Consider the following 27,184-nt stretch of genomic DNA (forward strand, 5'->3'; position numbering starts at 1 on the left):
TACAGCAAGGGAGGTATTGCTCAGTTCTCTCATAGAAGGCACTGATGACAGCAGCTAGTCCATGTGCTGTTCCCAAAAAGAACCTAGTCGGACAGAATGCCATCGTACATGGCTGCTAGAGCTTTTCTGTCCTCAGCTTCCTGCTAAAACAAATTCGTTTTGATTGTTCCGCATAGTAAACTGTTGTTGATCAATGTAAGGCTGACTGGTGCTGGTGGCTGACTCATCACTTTTGGCTTGCCTACTGCACAGCCTAATGGGTAAAAGTGAAGTACTACCGACTAGGAAAAAAGGGACAGTAGCTAACAAAGGAAGAAACAAGGCAGGAAAGGGAGTCTAGCAGTCATCATATGGACAGAAAACATTGAGAGAGGCATTACTAATGTTTTTGCCAAATCTAAGCTGTATTTACTTTTCTGATGCCAATTGATTCAGTAGGACACTTAAGTTTGGAAAATGGAATGCATAAACACCGCGTGGTAGAAATTAGCTGAGAAGCAACATCTTAACATACAATGCAGGAGTGCATGGAGCACCTCTGATGGCGAGGGAGTCTGGGTTCCTAAACAGTCATTCCCAAAGAATGTTAAAAAAATTTGTGGGAGCGAACAAGCTGGTAAAATGAGATTTTCTGAACTACTGTCTGCTTATTTAAAGCATAAATGATCTTACAGCAGTTCTATGTGTTTTCATATCAGTGCTAAGCTTATCTTATAAACACATCTTCAATATGTAAAGTAAGTTAAAAACATCCATTCTAAAACTCGGATGCAAAGAGAATGTGGCTTGGATGCTTGCTGGCATGAAAAGAGATATCCTGTCTTATTCTTTTTTGTTCTGTGATACAGTTGTAGCATTATCTGGTATCCAGGGCTTTGAAGGATCTATTGTGAGCACGTCAAAGACTTTTTAAATTACTTTGTTTTTGTAAATATTAGATCACAAAAACTGAGGAATGAGTCCCACGGACTTTCATTAAACAATGTATCCCATTATTGTTTTTCCTGTTTTGGAGTTGAAATTCAACTAGCATTAATAACACTCTGCATTATTTATTTCTTCAATGAGAAAAAAAATATTGTTCTATCGTGTCTCTAGAAATGTGCATTCAAGGTGCAGCTTAGACACTAACTACTCACCACTGCATGATGCTTGTGCAGTCAGAGAGAAGAGGTGCCTTGCACAAGATCCCAATGTCCATGATGGAGCCCGGGTGAGACAGGACTGCTGCGTTCACCCATGATTAGTGTCTCACCTCCGCAGCGACCTGGGCAGTCCAGGACTAACAAGCTATGGGACAAGTCCTTCCACCTGACAGTTTTGTACACAGGAAGAGAACATTCCCACAGCAAGCGGGAACTGGCCTAGCAGCCTTTCGGGCTAACACCCACTGGCCTCAGAGGGTTGAAGGGAGACAAGTGCCACAGCTACACGGCAGTTGGTGGAGTACAGGCGTGAAGGCTGTGTGGTTGGAGGCTAGGAATTGCTGAGCCTGAACCTGGAGTCCAGATTAAAACTTGACAAGAGTTGAAGGCTGGGACAAAGATGCAAAAGTGGGAAGACAACAAATCAGCAGCTTGTCATGAGGAAAAAGACAAAAAGAATGGGCAGAAAACCCTCTGCCCTCTTGCTCCTAGCCTTAGTTTCAGGAAGTCATGGTCATTCTGATGTTGGCATGTCCTTGTCAGCCCCGCCCCCAGCAAGAGTCCAAACTCCCTTTCAGTCTCCTTCCTCTAAAGGGTGACAGTGTTCAGTTGTTATCCATTACTCTTCTGGTACCTCATGATGCAAAGGTCAGTGTCCTGACCTAGGAGGTCTCGCCTTGCTGAAGACCATCTGGGTGTCAGAATGTCACTGAACTGTGGAATTCCTGCTTTTTTAAGCACAACTTTTTTAAAGTCTGGGAATTTGGTACTTCTTTTCACTAATTAGTACGAATATTGTACTAACTAGCAATGGTGAATAGTCAGGTGGTGAAATGAAGCACTCAAAACCTACAAAGTGTCATGATTAAGAGTTACCTGGTGTTTTGTTTTGATCCTGTTATGCATATTCATTAGGACATTTTATAAACAAGTTTGAGTCCAACTTTATTTATGCTGACAGTTCTTCAATGCAAATATTTGTGTGAAGCTGTTCATTTCCACAGTGCTCAGCACCATAAACAGTCGTCACAATAGCAGCACTTGCTAGGTATTTTAGCTTCATTTTACAGATGGGACAAACAACTTCATAGCCAAGTAGCAAGAGCATCTGCAAAGCAGGTTTAGAAGCTGGGTTATCTTGGTACCTTTTCCTTAATTCAAATGACTCTTTCTTCTGAGCCAGAGCAGTACATAAGATATACAGGGTGGAGATGAAATCCTGTCTCTACAGAAATTAACATAACTTAGACATTATGGTGCAGATATGTATCCTTAAGGTCTAAGTTATTCTGTTCAGCAAACCAAATTGCTTACAAATTGGCAAACTAACAAATATCAGCATTTATCGAAATTAAATCCATATGTTCTTCAAATCCATGTATCATCAACTACTTCCAGATGTAAATATCTGTGGATAGTTTTAAGGAACCTCAGTCTTACAGTCAGTTTCCACAACGATTCTCAGAATTAGCACTGTTCACAAATGACATGCAGCAATATTTGGTCCCTTCAGGAAACAATACTTGTTGCTTTCCTTAGAGCCAGGTATCCTGTAACCACGTCTGAAGGCAGCATCCGAATATAGGCAAATTCTTCAATAGTACTAAATCTCAGCTTGCTCTGGGGATCTGTGTAATTTGCCTGAAAAAGAGACAATGGCAAAGACACTATTCAAAGAACATCTCAAGACAGAATACAGAAAAGAAGTATCTCATTACAAGACCACAAAATAGCAAGTTTCTTTTCCCAGTAACAGCACTGCTGTTCTCCACGTGACCAAAAGTTGGTACTTTTTTTCTTTCTCCTCATGTCAGAACTTATGAGAAGTTAACAGACCCCTATAAAATCACATTAGAAATGCATTAAACATAACAGAGGGCTGAAATAGTTTCACACAAAACACAGTGCAAAAGAAATTCCTCAACTCTCTAAACTCACCCTAGCAACTCTGTGCCTTGTGTAGTCTCTCACGAGGCAGCTCTCCAAAGAGTCAGGCTGCTGCCAATAAATTACCCACAAAGAGGCTGAATTATGGGTGCTCTGATAGCTTTGGGCTGATTTTCTCTTCCTGCATACAACTTAGCTTTTAATTTACTTTAAAGTGCTTGTTAAAGCAAAGGAGTCTCAGCTTATGGTTCTGTGACTGAACTGATAAGAAATTTGAACTCAGCGTTATGCTTTGCTACAGACGCCTGCATTCAGGATGGCAGCCTGGCCAGCTAACCCTGGGCTACGCTGGTATCCTCTGCTATATTTGGACCCTGGGTGCCTGGGAGCAGTGCCAATTTCCTTCCATCCCCTTGCCTTCCCTGTTGCTACAGAAACCGTGAGCTTGGGGGGCAGCACAGGAAGCTGGGTTGGAAGAAGGCAGGCTTTAGGGGATCGCCTCTCCACCTTCAGCCTCCAGAACAAACACCTTCCACTCAGCATTGTATTCCCAAGTGCCTACCAAGGCTCTGAAAGTGTCTTCTGTACCTTTCTTTAACAGGAGATGGTGGCAGGCTGCAAGGGATAGGCAGTTGAGATCCCTTAAGGCATTGCTATTAAAAAAAAAGAAAAGGCCAGGAGAGCTGGAGCACCCCCCACATCCATGCTGGTGAAGCGCAGAGCCCTCTACCATTTTTATCTAGGAAAGCATCTTTTGACCATGGTAACAATCCAGTTGATCGTCTGGCCTGATACAACTTAGCAGAAAATTAGGTGTTATTTGTAGCTTGTTTCTTTACAAAGAAATGCCACAAGGTTAATTAAATGTAGGCAGCTAACAGCCAAGTCATCAATTAATTTTCAAACAAATGGCAAAGTTAGGACATTAGAAGTAAATTTATCCCTGGTGGTAACTTCATGCTTACAGCAGGTATAAGTTTATTTTTATGTCACACTTTAAATCTGGCTTCATGTAAGAAAAAGCTAACCAAGTAGATTGCTTTTCAAATGTGCATGATTATGTAATAAACTAGCCAAGCAATAGCTGCACTTTGTGTTGCGTACCAATCTAGGTTAAAAATATTATGGCAGTTCTTCACCATTCTGTTACTTCCTATTGGGCTGTACTGTTTGTACACACTAATGTACGGTAACTACTCATTTACGCCATGACTTCATTCTGAAAACAAACTTTACCACTACTTCAGCAATAATTAAAACAGATTAGGACAGTGAAGTAAGGTGATTTTGCAAAGAAAAAACTCTGTCAAGTGAGAAGCTAAGTCAAAGGTCACAGATACGTGCTCTTCAAATACAATAAATTAGTTATCTCAATCTGTTTCTATAGTAACAAGGCTGATCCATTTTCAGAAATGGAAGAGAAATATAAACATTTGAAGGTTTGGGGTTTTATTAAATCTGCTTTACAATAAATTACTCTGTTTTGTATGTTAAAATATCTAAATACTCATCTTGCAAGCTCGGAAATAATAGTTTTATTTTGCAGTGTCAATATACTAGATAACAGCTTTTGAATTCTAGGCTGCCTTACAAATATAAATTTGCTGCTCTGCTTAGACCATTGGTAAAATTAATTCCATTTGTGTTACAGAAAGAGAAGAGGATCAGTAGAATTTAATTGTGGCATTTAACATAACTGCAGGTATACTGATGAGAGTGCTTCAGTACGCTTTTTTGGTACCTGCTAGACCATTTAATTCTTCCCTAAATGGGTAACGCTAAGGAATATTTTACTTTTTTTTTTTTCCATGGGGAATACAGCATTCCCATAGAAAATATATTCTTACACAAATGCTTTCAGATTTTACACAGAAAATACAGGGACGTTTTTCTTATACTAGATTTCTGAAATATTCTATTACCCCACATATCTTCCTACTAGGAAATGATCTTGAAAATATATTTAGTGCTTCTTATGAAACATTTCTGGCTTAGCAATTTAAAGGACACACTGTCTCAGTTATCTTAATAAAAAAGATTTTTTTAAACATGGTATTTTTATCATAGTCTGGAGAAACCTTGCAGGCCAGGTAAAATAGGAAACTTGACTCACGATGCAATTAGAGGTTGGAAAATTAAGAAAAAAAAAGGGGAAAGACAAAAAAAGGAAACAGAAGCAGCACTCAATGGACTCATATAGAAAGGAGAGTATTTATACTGAGCTAGAATAGGTAGAGTACATAAATCATTGATGGAAAGGACAAGCTGGTAAAGAACAAATGAGGACCTGAGAGGAACACTCTTATTTCCTATGGCTGAACTGACCCTTAGCTGGTACAGACACGTTCTTTACTCACATCTATAACCTACATCATCATCTTGCTATAGGTAAAACAACTAACTAGTTTTGAAATGCATCAAAAAACAGTGCTGGAAAGCATTATTTGGTTCCATGGCGATGGGGCAGTGAAAGGGATTTATGCCCTTAGGCTTTCTGCCCCATATAAACCCCTCACAGGTCAGAGATGTTGCAGCAACTCCAATCACACCTGGTGTGAATGCTACTAACACTTGCAAAGCAGCTCTAAGGGGAGATGATAGGAAACAGACAAACACCATTAGGTGACCCAGTGTAGAATTTTTGCTACTTTGGTGAAATGTACTCATTATTATTTTGCATGTCCATCTATCCCCGCTTCCTCCATCCACTGCATCTTTATGTAAAGTAGGTGTACTTATGCAAAGTTCTTTATTCAGCTGACCCCTCTGCTTGTCTGAAAACAAGTTGCTATTATATCAAAGCAATACTCTTGCAAGGCTTTAAGTCTGCCTGGCTGGAGGGAATTATTTTCCTTGGGTTCATGAGCAGTCTTTTCAATTTGCTGTCTGTTAGTTCATCTGTGAGGAACATGTTGCTTTCCCATTCCCTCTTCAACACCAAGGGTTACCAGCCTCCATCTGAGCAACCCACTCCATTTCCAAATCATGCTCAAAGGCACAGTCTGGAAACATGCCACCTCCTTGGTGCCTTGTTTAAATGTGTTACTTGAAAAGTAAAAAAGTCAAAGAAAACATATGCTACCAAATCAAGAACTGGGATGTTAGGATGTGCAGGATTACAGTTGGTGCTATAGCCATTCTTCGATGCTTTGCACTGCGTATCCACTATAAGGCAGTCCTTAATTAAGTGCTCACCCTTTTTTTTTTTTCCCAGTGGGGACTTTAACCTAATTCAGTGTACAGAATGCAAGGTGCTGTGCTAACCTGCATCAACACAACAAATGTGTATATTGACAGGCATCTCTATGAGGTGATATCAATCCTGTGAGGTCTGCTTGTGCCCTATGGATGAGAAACAGATTAAAGTGGGGGAAGGGACCCAGAAATTCTGTCTAAGGCTCTTTAACATTAAAAAGTTTTCAATATTGTAGTTACTTAGTGTAACCATTACTTAACCCTATTTATAGTCCAAAATACAACATTTCCATTCATTTCAATTGTACTAAGTGCATAAGCTTCTGCAAAATAAATCACTGGGGGCTGAAGGTGAAAAGATATGCTGTTACTAACACCGGTTTTGTTTTAAGTAAAATTATTCATGTCACATAGGAACAGTGTCAGCAGCAGATACAAAATTTTTGTTGGGCAGAATTCAATGACTTTACTCCTGTTTTGTGCCAAGAGAATCTTTGGGGAATTCAGGTGCCAAATTGTAACTACTGAGACTTTTTGGAGCATGTGCAAATGTGGTTGGGTTTCTTTTCCTTTTCTTTTTCTATTTTCTTTAACAAAACCGTGTAAAATAGCCCATCTGTGACACACAGGCTATACATCTGCCAAACTCCAAGTTTGAGCTCTGAAGCATGGGGGTATTTGAAATTCTCAAAAGTCCATGCCAAGTGTCTGTCTCAGGTTGATTTGTTTGAGGGAAAGTTTGAGAGCAACGATAACAAGTTGGTTTTTTTAACCTGGGCCAATCAATATAATTTTGCCTAATCTCATTCTTGGAAATTGCTGAGCCATCTTTTTGAAACTTTCTGTAAAAGATAGAATGAAATAAATCAGCCTCAGGCAAACACTCAGCATGGAAAGTTTCAGTCTGTGTGGTTAAAGCTTGGCAAAATTAACAGTGGTGGGGACTGTGGGCTACCAGTTTTCACTGTAACAATCTAAGAATCAGAAATGATGGGGACCAATGCAGACTCTACAGCTGGGAAAATGGTATGATAGGAGCCACCTGGCAGGACAAGGTATTTAATCTGTCCTGACATCTATTAACAACCTAAGGATTTTGTGATGTAGCAACAGTATTTGGCCCTAGATCACTGGACAACTATTAAGCACAAGGCTGAATAGGAACCTCAACACGTACGTCTTGTACAAAAGCACGCTCCAGCATTATTTCACTGTGGAAAGTGAGATGTCAATTTTGAAGAGAAAAATTAAATACTTACTGGAAGTCCTGAAATGTCAGAATATTTCTTGGCAGGCTTAAAGGAAGGAGGAGCATCAATATTAAAATCTAGAGAGAAACAAAGGGATAAATCCAGTGTGCTATATATCTTTTAAAACATAAACCCAAAATGTAAATAGGTAACAATACTTCTTTAAAACGCTGCCTTTACTTTCTGAGGTCTCTATTAACTAGCACCACTAAGGCTAAGAAACATGAAGCAGAATTACCTCTGAAAACATTTAGCCTGTTAGCACTGTAAACAACAGCCTGATTCTGCTCACCTCCCTAAAACCAGTTTAGGAAGCAGAACTGTCCTCCCCAAAAGGAAAAATGCGAGAGCTAGTGGAAATGTTTTGATTTCTTCCAAGCCTTAATGAATTCCCTTACCGTAAGTTATTTGGAAAGAATAGCCATTATCATACACATGCTATATGTTAAGACCACAAAACATTGCTCAAGATTGCAGCTCTGAAATACTATAATCCAGAAAAGCAAAGTAATCTTTTAAATCAGTTAAATCTTTAAGCGTGTACCACTTTAAGCCCTGTCAATGACCTAGAAAATTGTCTGAATGTTTAAATTAAATGATGGAAATTGCTGTTCTTTGGTGGCCTTTAGATAGTAACTCTCAGTCATAAACATTTTTAAGATACAGTTGGCATATTTAAGTAGTTAATCCACAATTTTGGATGTTTACAAGAAATATCTTGTACCTGACTCATTTCTTTCCTCCTTCCTGAGCTCCTTTGCACCTCATTCAGATGCTATGATCAATTCAAATGCTCCATCCATATTAAATTTCTAACTCATCATCTCATAATTCAAAAGACACTAATGCCACAGACAGCTGGTTTTAAATATGCAACTGATTTTCCCACCTTCTTAAAAAAAATCCTGTAAATTTACTGTTGCAAACAGAACATAATAGAAATAGCAACATCAGCAGACTGTCAGTTACAATAGCCAGGAACACACAGTAGTCTGCATTTTTCTGTAACAGTTGCATCTAAAACACTTCAAAAAATGGCAAGCTATTTTTGGATAAAGTACCAAGTCTGACAAAAAGTATATGCATATGCGCAATTCTGAAATGCCTCCACTTGCTTAAGTGAAATCTGAGGATCACATTCTGCCTCCAGCTACGTTCAATAGCATCCTAGTCTATGAGCAGATGTAAAGTATATCTAGATTAAGACCACTGCTGTAACTCTGCTCCTGTAGATGCACACCAGCTAGGACTGCTAATCAGGACTGCTAATAGTGTAGTTTCAGCTGTGCTGAACTAAATAGGGGATGGAGGACTTAAATCTCCCAAGAGTCTAGGATAAGGAGCTGGATAGGAAGCTTGGGCTGAGTTCTAAGCTACTGCAGGTATGTGGCTTAGCAGAATCTATATGAAAACAGTTCAAATATAACTAACCAAGCAGCAGCCACCCATCAGAAAACATTTGGGCTGTATGCAAAGGAGGCGGCTCCTCAGCAGTGAAGAGGTGAAAAACACCTGATGGGAATACGGAGTTCCTGACCTGGTTTGAATAAATACATTTCCTTTATTAACTTCTCTCCCTAAATGTATTTGAACTTTGTCACAATACTCCAAATTATTTGCATCCACCTACTTTCCACTTAGAGCCGGCGAGTGTGATTGGACTAGTCTTAAATGTACTGCTGGACCCTGTTCAAGCAGGATGCTGTATGCACTGAGGAAACAATTTAGGTTTGTTTTAAAGAAAGTTATTTGTGTGGATTTTATTATTTATAAATACATGCAAAGCGTCTAAGCAGCTTACAGCTAGGATCATTTAGTTGCCATGGCAATGCCCTTTCGGAAGCAAGAATTTGTTTTAGGTTCTTCCAAGTTCTGTTCTTCTTGCCAGCTGCTGCTCCACCAATGCCGGAGTGCTAGAATTAAAAATATGGTATTTAGAGAAAAAATAAATAAAGAATACTATTTCAGAGTGTGACACTTCTATTTCATAGTCTTTCTGATACGTCTCATCTTGTCATGAACCATTTGTTATCCTCACTTATTTCATCAGCAGGCTAATATACAGTACACTTTAATCTTGGCTGCAAGAAAAACAAAGCTTTTTGGACTGTGTCAAAGCTACTATGTTTAGGATTAACTGAAGGAAATGAAAATCTGCTTTTTACATGGAAATAGAAAATCAATGTGGTTAGGTTTAGCCTGAGATTACAGGATTCTGTATGTACTTCCCATCGTATTAGAACTTATTACTATGAAGTTGTGTCTAAAATTGTGATTACACGGCTAAATTTTCTCTCTCTTTTTTTATGGCGTATTACAGGTGCAGCTCTAGCTCTTTTACAAATTATCCGTGACTGTAGAAAACACAACTGATCTTGCAAAATATAATGAATACTATGAGAAACTTTCTGGAAATTTTATTTTTCTTTCAAAGGATAGAAGACAGAAGAATAGAAAAACAGTAATAAATAGAATGTTGGCTGCCAAGACAAATTTGCATTTTGAAAGGTACACTAATGGAAGGCTTGCCATCGGTACTATAATGGTAGTTTCAGTTATCAAATGTGATTGCTACAGAGTAATTTATTTATGTCCCTCCAGAGACAGAAGCTGCACAAAATACTGTACTGCTTTTAAATGATCAAAGGACACAGATTTACAGGTTTACTTCAGAAAAGTAAATGTTCTTACAATTGGGGAGTTCTTGTTATTTCTGTTAATAATTACTACCTGCCACATCAGTCTCATCAAAACTAAGCAAAGTTCTTTCTGTAAACACATTTCTGCTGTGATTTGCTTATAAATTATCCCATTAAATTGCTGAGAATGATAGGAGGAAGGATTCAATGAGAAAGCTTTTTTTTGTAGATGTAAGATATATTCAGAAAAGATGCTCATGAGCTGGCAATAAATCAGGTTTCGGCACTGGATATCCAATATAGAAAGTACATGCAAATGTCTGCTCTGAGAGCAACACCTTAGTAATCTAGAGATCATTGTAAAATAGAGACTGCTGGAATATGAGATGAAAATAGACATACTACCCCATTACTAATTCAAATTCATTACATGAATTTTCCCCCAAATCATTACATAATGATCTTTTTTTCAGTAATCTGGTTTCTCAAAAGCTACTATTGGGGTTTATATGAACTTATGCCTCCTAGGAATGGGGCTGAGTATCGCCTCACACACCTACAATCAAAAGGCAATGACTGCCAAGCGCAAATGAACCAAGCTACCTCTGCACTAGTGAAGTTCAGAGAAAGCTGCAGCTAGGACAGAGGGAGCTATTCATTGCTCTACACAATTGTCAGAAGGTCTTCTTCCCCTTCACCATTGCCAAGGGATGCAAATTCCATTCAGGAAGTTTAGAAGAAGGTAATTTCTTCCTTCTTCTCTGCTTTTAAGTCTATCCTCTGCAGTGAGCTACTGGTTCAAACTTGGGCGTATTTATGAGACAGACATTATTTGATTTATTTTACTCCTTTTAAGGCAAATTAGGCTGGAAGGATGCAAAAAGTCATCCAAAGTGTTATTACCAGTTCATACTGACAAAAAAGCTAGTTAAAACTTGATACATTTCTTCTCAAATTAGTTACTGTATTGGGGAGGACATTTTCATGTTTTTATTATAACTGCCTATTATTTCTGCAGCAGTTGCCAAAGGCCCAGTGCATTCATTCTTATTTCCAGCATGCAGGCATTAGTATTGCCTCTTTAGAAATCATGACATCCCTCTAAGAACTGAAGGATCAGCGCAAGACCTCATGACTATTTAAATCCTATACAGAAGCTACATGGAATGCCTCTGGGCACAAATAAGCCCCATTTCTCAAAGACACTGGTGCACACTGGAGGATTAGAGTGAGCAAAGTATACAGTCATTTGAATGCCCCTCTCATGACAGAAGTCGTCTGCAAAGCAGACACAGAGCAACTTGCAAGTCAGAGATTAATTTTATAGCGCTTGCCAAACCTGTGCTTAGTGAGCTGTGTGACACCCGATTACTAAGGTTTTTTGCTGTGGGATATTGTATCTTACTCATACAGAATGAAATCTGGGATAAAATCCTTCTTTCTAAGTACTGGCTTAGGACCAGCAGTCTGAGAAGTTTGCTTGTCTAGGAATCATTTGCACAGTGTGCCAATGAGCTGGCCCTGGCACAGCAAGATAAAAAGATATTAAAAACAAAACCAGCAGTGACAGCATTACTAGCTGTAGTCTTCCTTCACCTTCTGCCCCAGTTTAAACCTCATAGTGTTTTAGCAGCCTGTATTTCGCCAGCTGTCAGAGTTTACATGACTTCTGAGCACCGGCAGGCTAGACTTCTGGGGAACATGGAGCTTTTGCTTCTAAATCTAGCAATTACTGGAAGAACAGTCACCACAGGTCTGTTACAGTTTCAGGGACCGGGAGAGGAGCTAAATGCCAGTTGCTAATGACTCTCTGGATGATTTCTAGCTCAATTGTTTTGCAGCTTGCCTTGGCTGGGAAGAGGGAGATGGGATTCCTACGTTCACAGTGGTATAAATTACTCTGCTCTAGCTGTGGTAGTTTGTGAGATACCACACCATAAAAATTCTGCACTTACCTTGATCTAGCAGGTTTTCTGACTCTGTTCCAGAACTTAATATAATAGTTCTGCATCTGGACCAGTGCCATTTTCATGCTATAATATAGCGTGTGCTTTGAATCGTAGAGTGGCATGGACTTGAGGTGAATTTCTTAAAAATTGCCGACCTTTTATTTGGCTGTTAAGCTGACTTTCTTAATATTTACATTAGCAATATGGTTAAATAGAATCCTAGTTAATGTTTTATTTGAAGAGTTTAGTATTTCAAATTAAAATATACTTACAATGAAGTTTGGATCTTTAAACGGTAATGGCTTGACGGCTGTTTCCACTGATCCTGTGCTGGAGTCTGTGTTCAGAAATTTGTTTTCATTCATGGCCTCTCCACCTACACTCTGAAAAAAAAAAATACAGTCTTACTGTTTGTTACTCAGAGCAAGTTTAACTGGAGACCGAGCTGTCTGCTGCATTACGTACCTGTTGCCTTTATAGCCTTTCTGTCTCTTTAAAGAAGAAGCATGAAAGAGAATATTTGTCAAGCAATTTAGAATGGACACATAAAGGGGAAGAGGGGAATGGAGTGGCCAAAGACTACTGAGTAAAAACGGCATCAGGTTTAGTTCAGTATTAATGAAAGCCATCTCTATAAAGTACAAGACAGCATGTGAAACCAGAAACAGCAGAAATGTACATTGGATTTATTTCAGAATGTTTGGTATTAGAGCATTAACAGGAATATATAAAATTTATAACAAGTTTTTGTTAAGGTTCTAAAGAATAATTGATTAATCAGTTTATTCTCCGTATTTGGCTTCAATCATGCCTGAGGACTGAGGGGAAAAAAGATTTTATTATATATATTATTTTTATATACTAGCCTCACAAAATCTACATTGGTACTAGTTTCTGTTTTCTAGGCTTTTCTCTACAGTTTATTTATTTAGCAGGAAAAGCAGTTGGAGAAGGTGTGTGTGTGATTGGAAAGCTAAAAAAGTTGTGTGGCAGTCTAAGCAATTTCTGACAGTTCTGCACGGCTGAGTCTATGTTGTTTTTTTATTTTGTGAGCACCCTGTAAGTCTCCACGCTACCAGAACTAGCCCATGCTACAAACATAAATGTTCCTTGTGAAATTCTGATCCATACTGAAGCCAATGAGAATTTTGCCATTGAGTTTGGCAGTTCAATCAATAGGATTTCATACCTTGATTCTTTTTTCTTGAAGAACAAAAAGCTCGGCTAAAAGCTAAATCAATATTTACTGAACTGGTGGTTAGAATGTTTCTTTACCTTCAGACAGATAATACTTAGAACAGAAAAATGGTTTCCTGTGAAAACCTGCACTGCAAAACCTTCTGTGTTGATACAATACTCTTTTAAGTAGGAGAAAAAAGGATCATTATTATTAGTGAATTAATGGGAGTACCTCTAGAAACGGAGACTATATAGCAAAGGCACATGCTTCTTCACGTGATTACAAGGGAAGTGTTTGTATTCTTAACTACATGCATAAATAATTACAGGATTAGGAACTGGGCAAATTGAACTCTTTGGGGAAATACATCAGTTATTCAACAGTGCCTGTTTCTAACATAGCAAAGAGAGGTCTTAAATATTCAAAGTATGGTATAAGGAAGCATTCAAGTAAAGTAGTCGTGTTTCTAGTGTCTTATTAAAATATATGAATAGAGATGATCTATTTTCAAAACCACAGTCAGTCCTCTGTAAGCTCATAGTACAGGGGATACTGCCAAATAACATCAGTGGAAGCAGCACTGAAGTCTGTAGCTTCAACTTGATTCTTCGCTTGCTGAGGACAACATAAAGAGGCAGTGACTGTCACAGAAACAGAAGAAATGCAGATGGATGTTTAGAAACATACGCATTATGTGACCCTGAGCAGAGAAAATAGTATCTTCTACAATCCTGAGTAAAGTGGCTTTATACAATGAGTTGCTGGGTTTCTTCTTGCACATGCACACTTCTAGCGCTTCGGACTTCAGCAGCAAACATGAAAGTCAATCTTGAGAAAGACAAGATTATTTTTGATGAATAAACTATCTCTGATACTGCTCATTATAAGTATAAATTCTGTAAGTGGAGGAATCAGCACTCATTCTTCAAAGCATTCTCGCCTTTTATTTGGTATCATTTGGTCAGTTTTAAATCCTATCCTACAGGTTTTTTTAATTACTTTACCACTTTTGCTCCTTCAGTGATCTTCTCCTAAGTATTCTGTTGTTTATGAAACAGGTTTTGAGTAGCATTTCAACAATATCTCAAAACAGTATCTAGTATTTTGAGACGGAGCAAATAAAAATGGTTTATCAATAAAGGGAAAGAAGCTTCCTTATACATATAGACCTTAATTTCTGCAGCTGGGTCCATTTACATATTACACTCACTGTCTTCAGTGGGTTTTTCTGTATGGATTCAGTGCTAATCTTGCTGGCACATTGGGAAGGAAAGTAAGGAACTGTTCTTGGCAGGACAATTCCTGAATGTAAATTCTACACGTCGTTTCTTTTCCGGACCAACCCCTAGGGGATTTCAGGTATTAGTGCTGCTAAGAGTCAGGATAACTCATGTTACAGGCCAGATATTAATTTTGTTTGTGCCGGTATCCCTTGCACAGTGACAGAGGCAGCAGGATCTGGAGCAGCAGCTGCTGCTGCTTTTCTGAGCCATGGGCACACCCAAGCCATCCTCCAGGCCCACTGAGACATAACGCCAGCAGGAGCTTCTGGATCTGTCACAGACAATTTGAGAGCAGTGGTTTTCATCTCCAAGGCAAAGGGTGCAGGCTGGTGTGCAGGAATATAAAGCAGCTTGCATACATACTGGTATGCAATCGATACCGTGATTTCAGAGCCCTGTGGTAGACTGGGAAGCAAACAGACTGAGTATTATGATCCCAGTTAAATGCTGGGAACTGAGATAAAGACATACGGGGAAGGCATGCCAGGTCCCTCACTCAGAACTGCTTGTGTGAGAACCCCGATTTTCAGCAGCAGTAGTAGCACTATGGAAGAGAGATACTCAGATAATGTGCTTTTCTTTCTGGAAAAACATCAAAGAGTTGAGTAGAAGCACTGCTTCCAGAATAATGTGCTACTGCACAGAGGAGTGAACTCTGGCAAGTACAAATCTTTGAAATGCTCTTTCCGTGCAGCCTGCAAAAGTCTCAGCTGATATCCTCAGCAGTTTTTCAGCCACAAACTCAAAGTGTCTCAACAATCAACAACTCTGTCCAGCCTATATTTTAAAATGACAGGATTTAAGGCATAGGAAACATCATGTAATCTTTCACGTTTGTTTTTTGAAAGTTTTTTTAATGAGATGTCAAATGAATTTTAACCAATATGGATCTAACTTTGTACTGCAAAACCCATGCTTCCTGAAAGTGAACAATACAGTGATAATACAAAATCTTATTTACAGCCCAAAAGAAGATTCCTCAGTGAACAATTACTGTACAGTAATCTTTCACTTTTAACATTAGTTGAACAAATCTCTCTCAAATGTGCTTGTTTGCTTGGTCGTTTAGTTTGGAAGATAGTTCATTCTTCACTGTCATGTGCTGGGGCAAACAAACAGGAACGAATTCAAATCCCCTTTGTAGTCCTAGAAGCGATGGCAGTCTCATGAGCACAGGGAGGAAGCGCCTGTCACCAGGGAACATGTACTGCTCAATGTGTGCCGCAACCCCCAGTCACGTGTGGGGCAACTTCCCCTTCCTGACACAGTCACAACCAGCCCCCAGCACATTTTCTCTACCCAGCCAGTACCTTAGCTAACTCCCTCACCCCCAGCACCCTAGGATAATCCCAAATGCTTTCCAAGAGGGTTAGAAAGAAAGTGTGACCCTGGGCTGAAACTCTCTATATCTTCTTTAAAGCCTCTTTTTAACCAATCTTGTAGTGTAAACATCCTTTATAGGGAGCTCAATATACACTTCAAGGAGAGAGACAGTGAAGCAGCTTTTAATGTGCACTTTATAACTAAATTGTGTCTTTTAAACAGCGGTTTATGTAACTAGGGCTACAGGGAATTGGTGCTACAATAGTCACTAAGCAGCCTGTATTCCTCCATAGGCTGTTGGAGTGGCTTTACATTTACAGGGTACCTCTTCACTGGCAAATGAAGGTGTGATTTCAGTGCAGCTGAACATGCTTATGCTAGTTTCACCTCAAATAACAATAAAAACACTGAGTAAAGACTGCAGCTAAGCCATCAGTAACCATCTTCATCCTTTCCCATCAGCTCCTGCCCTGGCTGTTAACCTCCACAGAAGTCCGTGCTGCCACCACTTCTCATGTTACCTGCCTCTCCCTCCTCCTCCTCCTCAGGCATAGAGCCTTGGCTGGAATGGCATGTTTTAGAAGTTGTAGACAGTGGGTCAAAGGCTTCTTATAGGACCACTTGTGCAATTTTATTCCCGCTATAAAGTTGTGCTTATGTGCTTTAGCTGAATTTTAACTACAACCACAGTGTTGACAGGTTGGCAACCTCTATTCCTCCTGGGATAGATGGCAGTAATAGTGAGGGGTGCTGCTTCTTTTTTGCATTTCTTCTCACAAGACCATCTATCAAGTATTCAGTGCATCCCAGCTAGGCGGGACATTGTCCTCCCCGTTATGTTCTGGGACAGGGTGACAGCTGAGTGAGGAAGCTGGCTGTGAACTTCACTTGGTCAGGAGAGCACAAAATTGAGAGACAGCAAAGACCTGCAGCAAACACTCGGGAGTCCTAAGAGGTTTGTTGTAAGAGCAGCCAAGTCTGGGGAAGAGACCTGAGCTAAGCTTTCCTACCTTAACACTGGTTTCTTTTGAATAAAGCCAAACCCCAGGAATGAGCCTCGTTTGGACCCTACTGTATACGCTGTCTGTACTGGGAGAAAACACACATTGGGAGGCTGCCTATTCACATACTACTTTCAATCTTAGGTTTTGGTAGATCTATTAATTTTTTCAATATATTCTGTTCCAAATTCCCTACCGCAGATGTATTGGTTTTCACATGATTTCCAAAGATTGCTCCATCTGTCTGGTTTTATTTAGGGAGAGGACAAGCAAAACTTGTAGACCATGGAAACTGAATTCTTTGTTTTGGCTATTTCTAGGTGGAATCAGCATCGTGGGGTTTGGGATGGGTGTCTGTGATGGGACTAAATACTAGGTGAAATTAGCTTATTATGAACATGCTTTTCTGAATCATATTCCCCCTCCCCCCCCAGCAAGGATTAAAACTGCATAACGGAATAACTGATTTATGCCGAAGTATCATTTCTTATCTATTGACTTTTTGGATTATATTTTATAATATTTTTTCATTATTTTAGACTGATAGGGTTTTATATTAAGTATAGGGAACATAAAAAATATGAAACCTAAAAGTTAAGATATAAATTTGTGCATTTCTGGCATCCTATCAGTGCATAACGTGCATGTCATGGCTTAGAAAAAAATGGATTTGCACATCACTGAGGGTACAATACAATCTGGCCATTTTTGTCAGATTTTACAGTTTTACATGGTAAAATATAATTTAAAAATAGAAGGTAAACTGAACAGTACACTGGTAAAGAAAAATTTAAATGCACAAATAAATTCCATAAGAACTGAAAAGGAAGTTATTAGTTTAAAAGAACAAAAACAATATTGTAAACACTGATTTTCTCTGTTTTGTTTTCTGCAAATCATCCATTAGTTAGTCAATTTTAACACAACATTGAATAGAGCAATTGTAGATGAGGGTGATTACATCTGTAGTTTTTTGGTTTGCTTTTGCGTCTGCATTCAGTACTTCTGATACCCTGGCTTTCTCTTAAAGTGATTATTACTAGGGGGTTGTGGACCACTATTGAAAACAAAGTAATAAGAGGGATCTGGTTCTAAATCAAGCCCTCACACTTGGTGATAACTTTGCCCCAAACACCCAATTTGGCTTGCTGAGGAATCCACTTGTGTCCAACCTTTGTATGTGAAGCTCAATAAATAGTTTATTACTTTTACTTAGTTTGGGCAGCTGATTTTCATAATCACAATAATACCACAATGACATTCTTAATTTCATTGGCACAGGTGTTTTAATTCAGCCTCAATAATGGTATATGTCTAATTATTCCTGTTGTAGGTTACTTCTAAAGCAGTAATATCCAACTTGTAGCAACTTACTCAGCTTTTAGCTGTGTTTAAGTTCTGTGACAGCCTGACGAAGCTGTGGCATGCAGCCAGGGAAGAAAATGGTAATTTATAAAATAGATGGATAATACCTGTATTTTCACTAGCAGCCAATTACAGTGAGTGAGAATGCCATGTGGAAACAGAGCACAAATGTCTCTAGATGACAGCAGTGATGATACAAGCAGACTTTTCAAAACCGGGAGTAGACTTTGAATGTCAGCTATTTAACAGAGTCCCAGCTAATACTGCTCATACTGCAACATATATTAAGCTGTTTGACTAATATATTAGTTCTCACTGTATAACAAGCCTGGTACAGGCTCTTGCACATTCCGAATATTTAATTCATTTAACTTTGCATGATGACATGACAGGGGCCATTAAAACTTGAACACGTACACTCTGGCGGACAAAAACACAGCTCTACATTGCTGGGAACAATTCAGAGACAAAGGTGTCAGAATTAGATATGCTTAAGCTGAAGTTTAAATGATAGCTAAAAAATTTCTCATCACCAACATTATTAGCATAGTGTATTTCTGAGAGCAAACTCACTGAAGACTCAATAACAATGTGAGACTGAAGAAACAGCACTCTTGAACAAGATTAACTCTCTCCATATCTGACAGAAAGGTTTGTTGGAAAGATTTATTCAGTAACATGTACAAACATGTCTTAACCATCTGGTTGCATTTTACTGGTTCTTGGATTTAGCAGGAAAAACTTTTTCCCTCTTCCTTTTCACTCACTAAATGAAGCCAAATACAATTTCCTTTTCTCTTTCAGCACTGTAGTACATCGTAGCATTTTAGGAACGTTCTCCCTTCACAAAAGGTCCTACCTTATTTTGCGGTAGGACAAAAAAGATTTCAGCTTGAAAACATTCAAATGCCCGGAAGGAAAATACCCTAATCTTGCATATTCACAGCAAATTTTGTTCCACAGGGTACTGAAAAACTAGACTCACTAAACAAAAAACCCCTGAGTAGTAGCTAGCTGAAAACAGGTATTAAGTACAGTGCAGATCAATGTCCTCGATTTCAAGCAGCTAGTAGGGTGGGCAAGAGAATCATGCATCCAGTGTGAATTGGGAGTAAATCCATTTAAGTCAACAGGTTTCATCATTGCCAACTCATCTTAAATGGCAAAGTTCCTGGTACAGGTTTCTGCTTCCATTGACATCAAAAGTAAATCTCCCAAATGCCTGAGAACAAAAGTATTTTTGTTTAAATTATGACATTGTCCTCAGATGCTGCTGCTGCTTTCGCTAATAAAGAAAGCTGAGGGTTGTTAAAAAAACACGTAACAACACAAAGCTTGAAATTAGATTGTTGAATTATTATAATAATAGTTTATAATTCCAAGTACATGTCACTAATAGTACTTCAGCTTCTTCTAAGCTTTTCCCAGAGGACTTCTAAATCATGTGTAAAACTACTTTTGCGTGAGACTTAAAAAATCTGCCCTTCCTAAAGCAGCAGTACTTTTCCTCTAACTTGCTGAGTATTTCCGCTGAGCATCAGGAGTTAATCAACTATGCAAATTAACTCCAAACATATGACTAAAATTTAGAAATAATCTTGCCTGTTGGTTGGATAAGAGGGAGGGAGGAGGTGTTTGAAGCAGGACACAGAAAATGTGTCAATTGCAATCTAAAGAAATAAAGATAATACATAAAGACACGTATGCTGCCCAGAAAGCAATCTGTACATTATGCTTTTGAACTTTTACGCTGCTGTTTTGAGGTAAGTTAAAACATCTTACATTCCAACTGCCTTAGAAAGGCTAAATAAAATTTTACTCATGCACTAAAAGATTGGACTGTCACAAAGTGATGGATGGCTTTTCTATGTTCTCTGTAGGGCATTTCAATACCATAGACTCCAAGTGCTCTTGATTAAAAGGTGACATTCTCATTTAGGGTCCCGTCACTGCCTGAGCTTCAAACCATTATCATTCACCTGCACTGGTGCTTCCAGTGACAAAATACTTACCAAAATGTATAAAATACTAATTACTTTAGTCACTTTGATAGAGGTATAAAACACCCTAAAGCAAAGCTCTATTATACTGTGTGAGGGTTTGAATTCAAAATTAAAAATGCAGCCAAAGGGAGAATAAGTTTTTAATTACATTCCCGCCTCTCAAACATTTCTTGAAAACCTAGGGGAAAAAGACCAAGCAATTTCATGACACAAGAACTCCCTTCTTACTGGTACTGCTCACTTAAGGAAAAAAAAAAAATCCAGAAAAACTCAAATTTATTTTGTTCTTTTCAAAATTATTGAACTTTCAAACACAGAAAGAGACTAACAAGCTTCAATAAAAAGCTCTGATTTCTTCTCAAGAGATTTCAGATGCTAAACATGTTTTTCCATTTAAAAACTTCCAAGCACTATGATAAACAAGGTTTTATAACTTACAGATATTTCAAGGAAAAAAACCTACTATTTTCTATGGGGAAAAGCCTCAAATAAAATGTAATTGGGACGCAACTGAGAATAGCTTCACACTATCCCAGAAAAGCTTGGTTTAATTTGCATTTGCCACAAAGCTCCCTTCGGCCTAAATAATTGCAAAGGATCTCTCACTTTCAGATTTCATTTGGTGGATTGAGACTACTCCTTGTTTATAACATTTGACAGTTTTCTTTATTAAGAAAATTGTAACTTGGACAAATTCATGAGCTGAATGGCATGCTGAAGCAGCTCTGGAGCTAAAAATTTCAGTATATATGGAATGAAAAAGCACATATTAGTTCATACTTTCACCAAGGGTAAAACTGAGCCCAGCTAACAGAATATTTTGATTCCCCAAGTGAAAAAAGGTCTTCTACATTGATGGGCCTTAAGACTGAAAATGGATAGAAGCATACTATCAAAAAAGACTAGAGTAAATCACAATTGGATTTTTATAAAAACTGCCAGTACATTACCTTCTCTATCAGAAAAATTCAGTTCAGTCAAGGACTTTGGCTAAACTGCTTCTTAAAGTTTAAAATACATCATTTGATATAGAACAGTTAAGGTCAAAGTATTTCAGGATAAAAGACTGGAGGATTACAATATGCTCATGTGTTGTTAACACTGTAATGCCGCTCAGGGAGCATATCAAAATCCCTCTGTTGAATAAAAGGCTTCAGCCAAGGTAGGAGAAGGATCAAATGCGTTCGTCTGTGTGTGAGTGAACCAGGGACAAGGAAGGCAAAAAAATATCAGCTCCTATGACTGATGCGAAAGGAATTCCATTCTGAAAAAACCACCCAGTTTCCTGATTCTAGTTTACTCTGTAAAACGTTATCCATTTTGACAGGAAACGATGTTTGAGTAACAAACAAAGCCAAAACAACATTTCTTCAAGGAAAGGCAATTAATTTCTTTTGAGTAAAGACAGGGTGTATCTGTCTTCTAGAGCACCTATTTTATCTGTATTTCTTAGGAAAAATAGACCTAAATTAAAATCGTCAAATTTTACATTCAGATGTTATGCACTAACTGGTAAACCAATACAGAAACCAAAACTTTATTTTTGCATTTTCCCTATTTTTTTGCACATTTTAACACTTCCTTCTGTCTAATTGTCACTTTAAGTACATAAAAAATCTATTTCTATTACATTACTGGTAACTACACCTACTGCTGCCATGACGCATTAGTGAATACCAGCAGTCATACCGCAAAGGCTTAACACTGCAGTCTAAAGTTACTCTGAAGGTTTTTCCATTTGTGTATAGGTACTTAAGACTGTCATACGCAAACACAATGTCAGAAAGACAAACATCAGGTACAGTGCTGTGTGGAACATTCCACTTCTAAAGCGATTGAGAATAAAAATATTTTTTATATGAATCTTCAAAAAGTTATCAAAGGCATAACGTATCACAGAGCAGTAATTGTATCCAAAGGTCTTTAAAAGAAGACAGGAAAAGGAACTATTTCTTAGTTTTTAAAAATCTTCAGACTACAAATGTAATCTTTATTTTTTGTCTCGTATTATGGGGCAAAACCAATATGGCTATACATGCCCTGAATACTACATCCACTTTCCTTCATCCAGCAAACTCAACACCAACCGTTCCTGCTTTGAATAGCACACCAGGTCTCCTGTACTCAGCAAAATTTTAGGTGCATTATCCTATGGATACCTACATTTAACTGGATAATGAAAAAAAACTGATGACTGATCCAAAATAAACATACGGCAAATTCTAATTTAGATGAAAATAAGGTGATACAAGTATCTATTGTAGACTATTTTAAGGCTGCTCAGGAGGAAAAGGGAGGAGACAGTTGTATGGTGATGTTAATTTCAAGGCAAATTTCTGAAGTGTTTTTGCATTTGTACAGGTAGGTGGTTGTTTACTCAACTATATAGGTTAGGTGGCTATATACTTCACCCTGATACTATATATTGAAGTTGAGGAACTGCAGCACATCTGAAAAGCGCCAAACATTTCAGTGTTTTGCATATAAGTTTGTATTCTGACTGCCTTTTTTGCTGGACTTGAAACAGAACAGAACTATGAAAAGACTTGGCTTTTCCACTACGTTAGAATTAGTGAAGTTCTGGTACCACGTCCATGATCATAGGTGAGAGGGAAACGTAGTATTTAATATTTTGTGATGGGTTTAACAGGGTATTTTAAGAAGTTTCCCACAACGAATTATTTAGCAAATAACAAAAAACCTTGTGGACACACGGAAAGGAGGAGGATAAAAAGGGCAATTCTGTGGCTGCAACAAAAGGCAATTCTGGCTGCAGCAAATAAGTTTAACAAAAATTAAGGAAAAAATGGAATTTCTGTCTTGAGAAAATTTAAGGTCGTCAATGTGAGGATCAAAGTAGCATTGCTAGTTCCAGACTATGTAAACTAAGATAATCAACTTAAAGAATAAGGACTTTCCAGCTAACTGCTTTGGTTTGAGGAGTCTGAACACACTGTGCACATGTCAAGGAAAAATAGCAGCTTTGTATTCCTGTTAGTTGATTTTAAGACTTAATTGTACTGTAAGAACATTGTGCTGTTCCTCTCAGGGAAAAGCAGTTCTACTAAAAGAAAACCATTGTTACTGTGTAGGGAGAATTAATACTGTCTAAATGTAGACATTGAGTTTTAGGCTTCATTAATACACTATGGGGAAAAGTACTCAACTGAGGTACCCTGACCTGCCTATGGAAGGAGTGTATGGCTGCTGGTCCAAGAGAGAGGACGCACCCATCTTAATCAGGTAAATCAGACATCTGAAATGAACACTGAATCATTGAGGCTGGAAGTGGTCTCGGGAGGTCACTAGCCCACCTCCTGCTCAAAGCAGGGTCAAAACTGACCTTGGAGCAAGCTGCTCAGGGCTTTGTCCCAGCAGATCTTTAACACCTCTAAGGATAGATTCCACAGCTCTCTGGGCAGCTCTCCATCTCCCTAGTTAGAAATCAATATCCTCTAAAATAGAAAATGCTGGTTTTATTAACAAAAAGTTCTTTTGGTCATAAGCAGTCATATAACTCACATTAATTACTGCCTTAATGTCTGCATGTTCCGTTTCAGCAATATTTTGACGTAGTCCTGATAGTTTCAGGGCATAAATGTAACAAAGTTTCTAGGCAGAGGGGTCATCTTTTATTAAATGTACCTGTTTATCTGGAAAATTAAGACAAGCTGCTGGGTGGACTGCTTACCAATACACCACTGACTCAACAGAAAGACTGTTTCTATGGCACATAACTTTCATGCAGTTTCCTACAGGGTTTTAATTCCCTCCTCCTTTCTCCTAGATGATGATTACCTTCATAATACTCTCTCCCTTCCCTGATTAACATCCTCTGATTAACATTACTCCTGGGATGCCACTAACCTTTTCTTCAAAGATGGTCTACTTGACACATACCTAACCAAACTCTAAGCCGTTGTTCTGTATTTAGCTTAGGAAGTTGCTGTTTCATTTTCAGATTTGAAAAAAGACTTGTATGCTTGAAGGCTTAGTTGATTTTTCCAGCTGTACCACTTAAATGACTCTGTCCATACCTGTAAACCTTGTCTAATTTATGCAGACACTATCATAGGCATCTCAGCCTATGCATCTCTGCCCTTCTTCTCATTCTTTCACTAACTCAGAAAAGCATAAATTTGAGGAAGCAGTAAATAAGGCTGTCATTGCACATTGCATCCTTATGGACACAGGGGTAAGCAGTGCCACAAGCACGTTAACACTGTAAGGGCAGAAACGTTAAAAAAATGACTTGCTTAAAACTGTGTAGAAGGTTCCACCTCTAAGCCTGTGGATGTTTGCAAAATAAGGTATCTTTTTAAATTATGTCAGATTTTATATAATGCACATATTAGGCAGGTTATGCATGGAAGCCCACAGAAGTGCGATATTTTGTCTGTTTCATGAAAGTTAAGGACATACAATAGATAACAAGTCATGTTTCTGTTTAATTAATGATAAAAGGAGAGATACTATACTAGAAGTCTCTCTTCATGTGGTAAATCCTAGCAATGCCTGCAATGAAGGATTTTTCTTTTAATTCCCCAAAATGCTCCTTATCCACAGCAGGGTCTTGTAATCAGCAAGGACATTTTTTTTCCTCACTCAGTCAGCACTTACATCCTGGGGCAGGATGATTACAAACCATGTAACTACAGATATTCACCCCTCCCAGAATGATGGATTCTACAGTTTAATTATATATTACTCATGAAATAGTTTCCTTCTATCCATTTCAAATTTGTTTCTTGAATTAACAGTGATGCGTTTGTATTACAACATAAATGCATGTTATTAGATGGCATGACTATATGACTTTTTGGCTAGAGTTTTGGAAGGAAAAGATTTCTGATGCTCTTTGCACAACTCCCTTTTGCATTAAAATCATCATTAGACAAAACATGTAACAAAAATAAATACCTAAAATACATAAGCAGACCATTCTGACAAATGTGTTCGATGCCAGACTACGGAATCATTCTCTTTGGAACAGACACAACCTCCATCCTCAGCTGTAAAGGAGAAAACATTTCCACGCTCCCCGCCCACCACACCAGACTGGCTTCCAGCCTGGTGGTTGGGGTGTCCATGGGGAAAAAGAGGGTTTGAATCCCCTCTGGCAGCGGCAGGAACAGGACTAACTTCAAGTGGAGGACACAGCAAGCACTTGTAAGGACACATGATATAAAAAGCAAGTATCAGTGCTGTGTGACTTCTGTTCTACTTTTGAAAGAAAGGATTTAATATCTGGTTTCAGAAAGGCAGATGTTCATGGTTCTGAATCCCAAGTGGAAACAGTTGCCTCTATCTTCAGGGAGAAGTAGAATTAGCACTAGTCCTTAATATCTTCTGCTAGCTTATATTGGTGGCATCTCACAGAGCTTTCGGGAGTTTGTAGAATCATTTCTAAGGTACTTGGAGACGGACAGACAAGCAATGTGACAGCTGAAGCTGTTACTCTCCAGGTCTTCCCACAGGCAGGGACACTGGATCTACTAGTGAATCAGGTCTTGAACTGCTCCAGTGTTCATTTAGTTTGTTACGGTAAAGTAATGAAACCTGCAGTGAAGAGTATCTAAACTCATGAAATAGCTCACTTGTAGTGGAAAAGTGGTTTTCCTCATATGTGGTCCTGTTTCTTCCTTGTGCTACCTCCAACACCTGTGACTCACCAGTGAGCAGGAAACAATGCAGCGTCCTGGGAAGGGGCAAGTTTTGGTAAGTTAGGCTTCTGAGTGAAGACCTCTATCAGTGGCTGAGCAGGTCTGGTGAGTACCAAAGCTGGTGTGATGCAGGTGCCAGAAGCATGCAGCTGAGACTTGTGGAGGTGGGTGAGAGTGAAGAAAATAGGAGGAGACTGGGACTCTCTCCTTTTTGAGCATGAAAAGCTAACAGATTGCCCAACTGTGCCCCTGGAAGTTGCAGGTGTGCTTTGCAATGAGACAAAACGTGCTGTTCATGGATATGAATTCTGCTGTGAGGGCCAGATATATTTCACAACACCGAGTGTCACAACTTCTATGGCTTTCTGTAGGTCTAAATAAATAGCCAATGTCTCCATTCTGGTTTCTTGGAATGCTTAAAAAATGTGTTCAAAACCCTCCCAGGCTAACAAATTAATATTTCTATTAGCCTTTCTAATCCAAAATTAATATATTTATGTAACTACTAATGGCTTGCTAAAGCAAGAACTGAAGTTATTGCTTAACGCAAGCATTACAAAATTTTACAAAAATGTGAAAAACAGTCTGACACCTCTTCAAATCTGCAAAATCTAGACAGCTAAATTATTTCAAGTTTTCTTTTGTTAATCTGAACCTTATAATGTACTAAATGGATTCTGAGATCACTATTTAGGAGCACTACCTCTCAGACAAAATGTCACACTAAAGTACCTGCATAGAGTATTTTAGATTGCTTTCTCTTTCAAAAAATAACCCGTCTTATTTTCTCTCCTTATGATAGAAGCAGTGCACCATCTTTGTTACCTCTCCTAAGTTTCTTGCATGTTTATTATGAATTCTGAAATTAAGTGCGATCATAGCAAGACTCTCCATTTTCTGCCAGCTAATGGAAAAAATAAAATTCTCTACTAGGATAAGGGGAGAAGGGTAAAAAAACCATGACACCAGCATACTGATGCCCATAGTAAAAGTCAATACACATATGCTTTTGCCTTTCTACAACATAACACATCTGTGTTTACTCTAAATCTAAAATCTAATCACATTTGGTTGGGGGGTTGGTAATTCTCTGAGTCTGGCATAGACTGTTTTGGAAATTCACATACTTTTATGATTACGGATCATCTAAAGCCTTCAATATGTGATAAATGTCAAGCAAAGTCAATTCTTAGCTCTCGGTTTTGACAGTTTCCCTTTTAATCTAGATTGGTCTACAAAAGCAATTTCTTTTTTTTTTAAATAAAGCTAAACTTAAAACACATTTCACTTTTGCCAGATTT

The 27,184-nt window shown here is 38.4% G+C and overlaps 1 protein-coding gene across 1 annotated transcript in view; it reads right to left on the reverse strand.

Annotated features, from left to right (window-relative positions):
- Nucleotides 1-2,654: 2,654 nt before the first annotated feature.
- The window catches only part of INO80C (INO80 complex subunit C), a 30,797-nt gene continuing 6,267 nt past the window's right edge, over nucleotides 2,655-27,184 (reverse strand). Inside the window, 5 exon segments of the mRNA XM_009885453.1 lie at nucleotides 2,655-2,786; nucleotides 7,487-7,554; nucleotides 9,279-9,390; nucleotides 12,338-12,448; nucleotides 21,299-21,394. Of these exon segments, the coding sequence (XP_009883755.1) occupies nucleotides 2,655-2,786; nucleotides 7,487-7,554; nucleotides 9,279-9,390; nucleotides 12,338-12,448; nucleotides 21,299-21,394 (519 nt within the window).

This window comes from Charadrius vociferus, unplaced genomic scaffold (assembly GCF_000708025.1).
Source record: "Charadrius vociferus isolate BGI_N301 unplaced genomic scaffold, ASM70802v2 scaffold174, whole genome shotgun sequence".
NCBI lineage: Eukaryota > Metazoa > Chordata > Aves > Charadriiformes > Charadriidae > Charadrius > Charadrius vociferus.